The sequence below is a fragment of the Uranotaenia lowii genome, unplaced genomic scaffold (genome assembly GCF_029784155.1).
Source record: "Uranotaenia lowii strain MFRU-FL unplaced genomic scaffold, ASM2978415v1 HiC_scaffold_1018, whole genome shotgun sequence".
NCBI classification, from domain to species: Eukaryota; Metazoa; Arthropoda; class Insecta; order Diptera; family Culicidae; genus Uranotaenia; species Uranotaenia lowii.
The window spans coordinates 1-11,325 of NW_026596987.1; the positions used below are offsets into that span (position 1 = coordinate 1).

Genomic DNA, 11,325 nt, shown 5'->3' on the forward strand with positions numbered 1-11,325 from the left:
TACGTAACACACTGACCCTTTTCAAGTGTGCACCTTAATCCTACCCTCGATACCCTGTATGATGGGAGATTTTGAGGCAATATAATCTTCGAAGGCTTGCACATCAACGGGTCCGATTCGCTTGTTGCGCCCGAATCGAGGGAACACCTCGAATCCATCCCCTCCACCGGCAATGAAAGAATTTGTTACCACCCGATAGAACTTGAGTGGCTTGAGGTCATCGTATCGAGGCACTTGACAGTCGTAGCACCGAACGTGCACCGCGGTGACTCGGTTGCCGATTGGATTTGTCACGTTGTATTCGACTCGAAGACCGGCAACCTGCAACATGTTGGCTCCGTTGAACTTATCCACGTCCCAGGATTTCTCCACCGAGTACTCCAATACGGCAAGCAGTTGGTCACCTCGAAGATCTACGCACACCAAAGAATTTTCGAACGGCAACACTTCGATGAGGTTTTTGAAGTTTAGATCTGGAATAGATAATAGGGTCAATAAAATAAATTTAAATAAAAAATCAAAAACAATCACCTCCTTTAAACATGCTGACACGAATTCCACCGACAGCAACCACAGCGACGGCAGCGTAGGTCCAGTGGCCTGGTTCAGCTGCCGGGATGAAGGCCGCCACCATCGAATCGGCTATGAAACTGCCCAAATTACATTCGCCATAGTTGCAGTTCGATTTGAGCAGATCGACCGTTGAGTTGCCGATTCGGCGGTTTCCCTGTATGTCTACAGCTTCCTTCCACGGAATTAGAGCTTGAACGATGTCTGGATCTGTATAGAAATTAAATCAAATATTCAATATCGTTCAATTATGTAGTGGATATCTATGTACATTTACAGATGAACAGGTAAACAGAAGAAGCCCGAAGCTAACAAAACAATTCTGAATGTTTTTTTGCGAGTCACGCGATGCATTGTTCATAACAGTAACATAAAAAAAATGATTCTAAATGAGCATTTGATTTACGCATATTTCCGGTTGTTGTTTGTTTGTTTGTTTATTTTATTTAACGACCGTTTAACAGCTATCTCCGGTTGTATATTTTTTCTAAATTATTGAGACTAAAGAGGTTGAACTTGATATGGCAAATGGTGATTCATTTTTAGTTATAGGAACTTATGTTATGTAATCTAAAATTGAAAGAATTAAGATTTACATCTGCAGTCTGTGATAGTAGACGCTCTGTTCAAAAAACGTATGTGCTCCCAACCCAGCCTAAACAAACATCGTCAAATTTTAAACTTTGTTGCGCGTGTCAAAATGAATGCAATAAACTGTACGTATTCAATTAAATTTAAGCAAACACAGCTGATTCAAATGCAACATTTGCAGTTAAACTAACAGAGGATAAATTTTATTTTTTTATTTTTTTTTTTAAATTGCCATTCGAATTTAACAATTTTTCTTCTGCTCCACCACGTCGATGGTTTAAAATGTGCTTTTCGGACGGAGAAAATAGAGACTATTTTATCTGAAAACCCTGGCAAGATTTGGGCATTTAATTTTAAACTTTCAACACAAAAGTCGGGCAGTTTTCGGTCGAATTTGAGCTACACCCAGGAGTTATTAAAAAAATAAAGAAGAAAAACCACTAGTTAAATTTTTTTTTTTTGAAACATATACATAGTAGATTTTTAATCGTATTCAAACTTCAGATGAATTGTTCATGTTTTTTGAAAAAAAAACTAGTTCATAAAATTTTGATTTTGGACGCAAAAATTAAACTAATAATAACTCAATCTGAGTTATCCGTTCGATTTTACAAATAAAATAAGTAAATCAGGTTTTTCAACGTTGAGGATTCATAAACATCCTTTAAACTCTTATAAATGTATAAAGGCCCTTCTTTAAAGGTTTTTCAATAAGGTTGAAGTATCTTGTATAGTAAGGTTGCCTGCATTTTTTCAGCACGTATTCGGGCCAGACAAATCCGGGCTATTTTTATCTTAAAACCTGGATAAATGCGAGCATTTGATTTCGAAATTATTGTCAATAAATCCGGGCAATGTCCGGATAAACAATTTCTTGTATTTTTTGTTCGATTTTGCAAATAAGGTGAACATATCCGGGCTAAATCTGGGCTTTTTTTTAATGAAATCCGGGCAACAGGGTCGGACCGGACTTTTCCCAAATTTTGAATTGAAAATCCGGGCAAACCCAGATAAAACCGACCAATCTGCCAGTTTTATTTCTTGCGACGATCCATTCTTTATAGAGGCGGTTTTTTGAAAGTATGTATTAAGTAGATTAAAATGTTGCTGTTTCGGCTGGTTAAAACCAAAAACAATGATAAAATCTTTAAATTAGTTGAAAAATAACGGTATTTTAAAGCCACTTTTTTCAAAAAACTATTAATTGGTGTTCTTGTATGTTTTTTGCATATCTGCAAAAATTGCTCACACATGAATAATAAATCAATGATAAGAAAATATCGGCTTTTTACTATTCACAACTTTTCTCCACACTGAACGAAAAATCAAATAAATAAAAATGTTCAATTTTACCATACGAAAATTTTGTCGATATAAATAATTGTTTAATTATTTTGACAACTTTCTGGTTAATATTACCAAAAAAAAAGCTAAACCTAAATTAAAAAAAATGAGGTTCAATTTATCCATAACCAAAATATTGTGCATTTAAAAAAAGTTTTAGTCATCTAGAAGTATTTTGGAAAATTTTATTATATACATAGTTCAATAATAAAATTGCTGTAAATTAGTTGTGCCATCTTTCACATTATTTCCTCTATGCAATAATTTATAATGTGCTCAGTGCCACGGTCTTAAAGGCAAAGTTTTTCAAGAATTTTTTAAATAAGTTGTTTTCGGGCGCCGTCAACTGGGGCATCAGGCAACACTTTTCAACTTCAATGGCTTAATGTCCACAGATAATCATACCGTTTGTACATAAAAAGTTTTAAGGTTGATGTGGCATCAAATTGACGTAATCAGAAAAATAATTGATTTCAAAAGTTATTTTTTCAATTCACAAAACCATGAATTTTTCACACTACTAAGAAAAAGGGGTAAGTTGCAACAAGCTTTATTTTTAATGCAAAATCAAATGAAAATGTTTGAAAATTTGTTGTTTTTGATATATTTGTGATGCCATCACGCATAAAGCACCAACTGCAGAAATTTTTGGTTTTGTTCAAATAAAAATTTTGCATTCTAGCTAGGATTGTTCGATCTTCTGGAAAAGATCGATTCCCAAGATCGATTTAGCTGAACGGTTTCAGTATCGATGCACCTAAAAAATTGAATGAAAAGATCGATCTCTGCAAGATGGATCTTTTAAATTTTTGTTTAAGAGGGGTGCTGCCTGAGGACTGCTTTATCTAAAGTAAAGCAGGAAAAGCTCATACATATGAATATAAATATATTAGCTAGAAAAATTTAGGGTTCTCAAATACAACATCAGAATGTTTTTCTTTTAATTACTTTGGTTTACTGCTTTGACATATAAAAAAAAGAATAGATACATGCCTTTCTCCAAACAACATACTAACAAGTTCAAATTATAAACGTGTTGGAAACAATAAGTCGAAAACAATCCTACCATTTCAAGTTTGTTCACTTGATAAAATACTTATTTTGAAAAAGCTACAGATTTTTTTACGCTGGTGATTTTAAATACCATTAATTCAGCCACATCTGGAAGGCTAAAATTAAATTTTTCAAGGATCCAATTTGTTTAGGTGGGAAAACAAAATTAAACAATTAATTTGAGGAATGTAATCAGCTTATCAGCTAGCTGGAAAAATACGTTCAGAGCTCCATTTTTATTACACAGAGTTATCTGAAGGATAATTGGTTTAAGAGAAATGAAAATCACTAAATAATAAATTTGCTGAAGGTTCAGGTTTTTCTCAAGAGTAAAGTAAACATTCCAGAATAGTTTTTGAAGGTAGCCAGGCCGGGAAATTTATCTGAAAAACCTGTCAAAATCCGGGCAATGGATTAAAAAATTTTAACTCCAAAAACCGGGCAAATCTGAGCAAATGCCAGACATTAATTGAAAAAAAGTAACGGAAAATGAAGAAAAATGATTTGCCATTAATATTTTTCGAAACCGTCATCAATGTTCAATTCGTTATTAAGGCATTTAAAAAAATAATTTGTTTAATTTTGATGATTTGAACTTAAAAAGAAAACGTTTTTTTTAGGAAAATTTAAACCTAGATTTGAGATTTTTTTTTTCAATTTTTCAAAAATGTGAATAAAACCAGGCAAAATCCGGGAATTTTTCACAACATCCGGGCATCCGGGCCGGATCGAACTTGTCTCGAAAACTTCATTGAAAATCCGGGTAATCTGGGATGTTTAATATAATGGTAAAAAACGTGACATATTATCATAATTCGGACCAAATACGATATATCTCGTTTTTTCGCTTGACTCATGTGTTCACTGAGAAGCATAACTCAAATGTGGTACATTTTATAAAGAAACTTTGTCCTACGAAATTGTGTACAATGCTTTCGATGACCCAAAGATACTAAATTTGTAATATTTTGTTGAGTGATTTCTGAGATAGAGACTGCCAAATTTTGGTTTGTTCGGGCTTAGATTTCTTTGTAGTGCTTTATGTGTTAGGTTGGTCTCGATTATATTAGTAGCATGTAAAGAGACTACATACAAAGAGGCGCAGTCTGATCCCTTTTGAAATAATAAGCTCGCAACCATGCTGTGGGGCTGCCTTTAAGACTGCTTGGTTTTGCTCGATTGGAATGACACTGACAGAAAATCGAAAATTCCAATCGTGACATTTCGTCTCTTTGTTAACTATAGGCTCATTAGTAGCATGGTACACTGAAAATGGAGAGCAGTCTTTTGAATGGAGCTTCTAAAGATCGAAAGATCGGATCGAAAATAAACCGATTTAATCGATTTTTCCAATCAATTTTCGATCCAAAAAATCGATGATGAAAAAAGTTTCCAGATTTTCGGATGACCCCTTCTGAAGGGGGTCGACCATACACGACAAATACTGATTTCGCGATATTGACGTTACTTTCCGTCGGATTGTGTTGAAAATTTGTACATGAATGTTTTGAAAGAAGAGCAATTGATTTCAGGTGTCAAATTTTGTGCAAGGGGCTCCTTTGGCTGGAGTCGTCCATATTAACTGTCAGTGTTCACTGATTTAGCCATATTGACGTTATTATAAATCGTATTCAAATGAAAATTGGTACACGATTGTTTAGAGTGACGTGCAGTCGATTTAAGGTACAAACTTAGTGTTTATTAACTATTCACTGTTAATGCGATATTGTCGTTATTATGCATCTGATTCAAATGAAAATTGGTACTCGAGAGTTTTAAGGGACGAGCAATGGATTTCAGGTATAAAATTCAGTGTAAGGTGCCGGCAAAGGAGTCGTCCATATTAACCTTTCAATATTTTTGCAATATCGTGGTTATTTGATATCGTATTGGGATGAAAATTTACACACGGTAGTTTTCGGGGACGGGCAATCAATTTCAGATATCAAAGATTGTGTAAGTGGCCACCGAAAGGGGTTTAACTTATTGGCAATAATTTCGTGCAGCGATCGAGTCGAAATTTATACTCGGGGTTTTTTGGCACGGTCAATTGATTACTGATTTCAAATTTAGTAGCAGACGACAGAAAAAGTAATCGTCCAATATTTTTGCAAATTATTACTTAACAATGAATTCGGAAAAGCATCCGGAAAATGCTTGGCAATTGACTTTCATACAAACTGTTCATGACATATTCCGAGTTAAATGCGAAACGGAGTTCGTATGGGACCAGCTAGTATTAAAATAAAATCTGAATTAGTGTTGTGGTATACAAATGGTGCTTCTTACCCTGCTGTGGCATGACACCCCGTTTGACGGTATCTTACGACTGTATTCGTCTTCGCGTTTATTATCACTCGAATTTAATTTCGATTACACTTTTTCCACTTAAACCAGGAACCATTTTTCACGGAGAAAAAAATTCAAGTCAACGTCTACTCGACATAAAAGATTTGAAAAACAAATTATTCACTTGAAAATCAAATTATTCAATATCAAGTTTTCTTCAACTTTTATGTTAGATCTTTTAACCCGTAACCGGTTTATAACGATGCTTCTAATGGGCGTTGTCAAAAAAAAAAAAACAACTGAAAAAGTTTAAAGACGTTACTTTTGCTTCCATAGAAGTTATCATAAAGGGTCCTTCGAAAATTTGTAATTTATTTCAAAACTGTAATAAAATTTCCTTTGAAAATGTTCGAGTGTTACAAAGGCCGCAAAGATGGTAAAATGTTTCAAATAAAACACAATAAAAATATTTCAACAATGTTCATAAAATCCAGGGAGTATATTTTGTGATTGATTAAGATTTGTAACTTTATTAATATCTAGAAAATTTATCGAAAAATCCACGATTTTGACCTTCCCTATATTTGCATATTTTCTTGAATTTTTGATGCTGCTAGTAAATCGATAATAAAATCTTTAGCATCACCTGATTTCCCCAAAACTGATTTCGTGAATTAACGATATAAATAATATGCGTTGTGTGTTTTAAGTGTTATTTTAAAACAAAATGCTTGGAGAGAAGCAATCAAATATATCACAAGCAAATTTCTCTTCTTTCTTTTTTCTAATGAATAGTTTTATTGAATAAAATGATTACTAAATTGTTTTCAAACAATCATAATCAAATTATTACTATATTGTTTTTAAATACCTCCAATTATTTTTAATAAAAAAAAAAATAGATAAGATTTGGACTTCGTTTTATAATTTATTTGAAAGGCTTACTGTAAATGTTTATTTAGCACTCATTTGAGGTCTTTTCAGTTGTACCATAAGTTTAACCTGTATTTCACTACGATAGTTGCCCAATAATTCATACATTTTTATCATCTTGTATCTTTGACCCATAATGTAAGAACAAGATAGCACCCGGTTTTGAAACAGGTTTCAACATGACAAAAAATTGATCGATGGAAGATTCCGTTTTTCGGTTTTTTTCCTGTTTACCTGCTCTTCAATTGGCATACAAGTCATCGCAAAATCGAGACCATTCAACCGAAACAATCCTTACCTGGCACCACATCATGTCCCAAATAAACCGGATTGCCCTCCCAGCGCTGAATGATGCCGGCGTCATCGAAGAACAGCCGAATGTCTCCGACAAATTTGGTGTAGGCTGCAGCCTGCACGATCAACACTTTATGACCGTTGCCTGGTTGAGTGACGATCGTTGGGTACTCCCCCTGGGCGACACCCGGAATCGATGGGTGATCCCCGGTATAGAGAAATGTGTGCGAATGGCCTCCGACAATGATGTCGATGTCTGGTCCGGCACCGGCTGCAATTATTTCGTCCACATCCAAACCACAGTGGGACAGCACGATAATGATGTTGGCGCCTTGCTCCTTCAGAGCTTCTGCTTCTGCTCGAACCGTTTGAGTTTCATCTGCAAATCGAAGGTCCCCGGTGTTTGCGATATTGTCTGTGGTTTTCAGAATGACACCGATGATACCGATCTTGCGTCCATTTCGCTCGATTATCATTGATTTTTGGAATTTTTTGAACTCCGGCTCCTTGGAGTTGTCCACATTGACCAAAAGCACCGGGGAGTTAATGTTATTCAGAAAAGGAACCACCCCTTCCACACCATGATCAAATTCGTGATTGCCAATAGTCATGGCATCGGCCGGAAGCATATTTAGGAACTCTACCGTGGCGTTCCATCGATGGATGTTGTACCACAAAGTTCCCTGAAAATTGTCCCCCGCATTCAGGTACAACGGATTGGTTCGTTTGGTCAGCAGATCTTTAACAACGGTCACCGTTCGCGCATATCCGCCTACGCAAACATCTCCGGCCGCCCTATTACAGCTGGTACTGGCCGTATTGACTTCCTCGAAGCGCGCGTGAAAATCATTGATGTGTATAATCGATAGTTCATACAAATTACCCTGACCACTAACGGCAACACCTGCCAGCAGCAACAGAAACAATACGCAATTCACTCTCATCACTACCGAATAACCTTAACACAAGTTGTTACAAACGAATAAATGAAACTACTCTACAAATTCTAAACCCAAGAAGCCCCGATGCGTCTGAGTCCGCGCGCCGGTAGCGAACAACTGACTGAAAAACCGAGCCCAATCATGCTTGAGATACTATGATAGCCTGCCTACCTGTTTGTGTCTGATTCTGGGCTGACGATGTTTGGACAGTGCTTATCCATTCACCTGGGCAGCCCATTCGCAATCGTCGTCGTTGTCCCCCGCAAAGCACTGAAGATAACACAAAGAATTGGTAAGCAATCAACCCTGGGCGACTTTCTGAATTCAGATTTGAAAATTTTAAAATGGTTTTACATAAAAAAAATATCTAAATTTTTTTGGGTTTGGTCGCTCTCTTGAGTAAACATGAAAATTATCTGAAGTGAGTGTCCAGAATTTTTGAAACTCATCTGCATATATGAAAATGACTAATTCAGGCTCAACTTAACACATTAAGGACGGCGAAGAATTCTAAGCCGGGACACCCCGAAATTCGGCATTCTTTATCTCAGAAACCACTGGACCAAATTCTACAAACCTTGAAATTTTGAACTACTGAAAGTCATGTTTTTAATTGTGTAGTTTAATGTTCCATTATTCAATTTAAAACATTTTAGTTATGCTTCTCAGAATAGCTCACCCGCAGCAAGCAAAAAAAAGGGGTACCGTAAACTGTGGGAACTTTAACCACCTTTTTCATTAATTTTTGAATATTTTGGAAGCGGTTGCTTTTTCGTAATACCTAAAAGTTTTAAAACACTTACTGAGGTGAGGAGTATAAAAAATGATCATTGATTGCAGTAAATTCAAACTACATTGGTGGTTATAATTAAATGTTTGTTACAAAACCAGATTTCGAGTTTCGGGGTAACTTTGATCACTATGGTTTTTACGTACTTCAACATCTTCAAAATTGTTGTTATGGTGCCATTTATCACAGAAGGCATAAATATTAGTAACAGTAATTTTTGTTAGGACTAAACTGATTTTTAAACATTTTTTTCAAAAACATTATAATCAAAATATGTTGCTGCATACATCTAGGGGTAAAAATAATAAACATTTCTCAATTTTTTTTGGCCTTCATGCAATTCCCTACACACTTAGATTGCATATATTCCGCTCGGGACCTCGATTCTCCGAACCACAGGAGAACTGCTCAATTTTCACGAAACTCGTAAGTGAACCCACCCGAATTTCCTGATACTTCATTTCTCCTGAAATTAAGGTCGACATTCCTACGAGTGCATAGGAACTTAAACAAACTCCGTGAATTCAGGACAGTATGCTCCTGAATCCCTGTAGACACATCTCTTGTCAATTTTTTTTTCTCTTGCTCTCCTGTAATAAAAAAAAAGGATTTCTTTCTCTTTCTACCATTGCTAAAACGTGCTTAAACTCAAAAGTTCAGTTCTCCCGCGAAAGAGTTCAGTTTGTCGTTTTTTTTTCAGTTGCTTTTCGTAGCAGTTTCCACAAATTTTAAATAGTTTAATGTTTTTTTTTTGTTCAAACTGCGAGTGACGACAAACCCAACGGGAGTCTCGTAAAGCGCTGCCGGTTCCGTCGGCCGTGCTGAGTGCATCATCCAGATGAGAATCGGTATGTTCCATTTTGGTAATCTGGTGGCTCATAAATACTAACATAAATAATAACGAAATTGTGTCCCGCAGATAATTTCTTTGGCTTAAGCGATCGATCTATCGACTTCTTTACCAGGCGCCCCGCGGGGTTTTTGCAGAATGTCTAAGCAGCACCGCTAAAGACACACGTACAGCAGCTTGTTCAGCCGATTTGTCAACATTTTCGAGGCCCTAATGACTTCCCTTCGATCCGATTGAAAAATTCCTTTTTCAAAATGGGTCGGAAAAAGCGTTTTTCTAGACAATTGCGTCGATTTTGTAAGTATACAATTGTGTTGTGTGATAAAACAAAAGTGTGGCAATAAATTAATTTATGTGTGAATGAATAAAACATTGTTTTTATTTATAAACGAGAAAAATCTTAAATTCGGATGGAGAACCTGGGGAAAAATCAGAATTCCCTGTAAATCGCGGAAGGAAAGGGTACCGAGCTTACAGAAAACCACAGGAGGAAACCGTTTCGAACCTACAGGACAATTTGACAGTTGTTTTCTAGAGCGATTTTGCTGTCCTGAAATCGTCCTGTAATTTCAGCTGTTGAAAATACAGGACGAAATCGTCCCGACCACAGGAGAAAAGATTAAGTGTGTAGGTCCTCGCACTGTTCCTATGTTCTTTTTTTTCTTCAAATTGAACCATTTGATAGGGTTTTAGCCATTTTTACTATACGGGTTTTCTCATGAAAAATCCCCGTATTTTTTTCAATATCCAAAAGTTTTCACCAAATGACCATAATAATAACACTTAAACTAAACCTAAACAAAAAAAAAGTTGAACTTTCACATAAAACAACTCATTTGCTCCTAAAGGCTTAGATTTGATCAGGAGAGATGTTTGTTTGTGAGCCTTTGAAGAACCAGATATTTTAAGATTTTAAAATTACATTTTAAATAATATCAACAATCTTCTGATAAAAACCAAGCTAATTTGTAACTCAATTTATAGGCTTTCAAACGTAGCAAACAGTTTTCAGATATTTTAACTTTTTACTTAGTTAATGATGACTATCTGCATAAATTTCATGTTGATAAAAGTTCTCTCAGTTTACGGTATGTTGTATTTGGTCCCCAATATAACGATATATAGCAGTCTGAATTGCGTACTGAATTGAATAAAATGAATAAAATGAATGAATGAATAAAATTTACCGAGATAGCAAGGTTAACGCTCGTGGAAGCCAAAAAGGTTACTTAAACTTCTTCGAGGTGAAACTAACCTCACAGTTCACCTAAATTGAGCTGAATCTTACTTAATTTAAGTAAGATTCTGTAGAAAAATTAACATACTCTCATACAACCTTTTAACATACACCACATTTTCGACTCAATTGTCCAAAGTTTACAATGCTGGAAGTTTTCTAGAGTTTTCAAATTTTTAAACAAATTTGAAATACATTTATTATTACATAAAGGTTTTTAAAGTGATATCAAATCAGCCGTTTAAATGAAGGACATGAATTATTTTTCTCAAATATCGTGGTAATTATCGAGAACCGTGGAAAGTAACCGGGAAAAATCGTGTAAATCGAAGTCATGTAAGAAAAACTGAGCAAAATCAATCTGCGTTAAAAAAACCTTAGGGCAGAAACACAGTGCACGCGAGCGAGCGAGCGAGCGATTCGCGCGAAGAAT

The 11,325-nt window shown here is 35.6% G+C and overlaps 1 protein-coding gene across 1 annotated transcript; it reads right to left on the minus strand.

Moving 5' to 3' along the window:
• Nucleotides 1–6: 6 nt before the first annotated feature.
• LOC129759099 (apyrase-like) lies at nucleotides 7–8,139 on the minus strand. Its single transcript, XM_055756519.1, has 3 exons — nucleotides 7,079–8,139; nucleotides 532–780; nucleotides 7–473 (listed from the first exon to the last, which is right to left on the minus strand). The coding sequence occupies exons 1-3, from the start codon at nucleotides 8,016–8,018 to the stop codon at nucleotides 22–24; spliced, it is 1,641 nt and encodes a 546-aa protein (XP_055612494.1). The 5' UTR covers nucleotides 8,019–8,139; the 3' UTR covers nucleotides 7–21.
• Nucleotides 8,140–11,325: the final 3,186 nt, after the last annotated feature.

Excerpts from the sequence above, each read along its gene's own strand:
- LOC129759099 (XM_055756519.1), bottom strand. The coding sequence starts at position 8,018 with ATGAGAGTGAATTGCGTATTGTTTCTGTTGCTGCTGGCAGGTGTTGCC. Across the intron at positions 781-7,078 it reads GGGACATGATGTGGTGCCAG|ATCCAGACATCGTTCAAGCT; the intron begins GTAAGGATTGTT and ends ATTTCTATACAG. Across the intron at positions 474-531 it reads TGTCAGCATGTTTAAAGGAG|ATCTAAACTTCAAAAACCTC; the intron begins GTGATTGTTTTT and ends TATCTATTCCAG.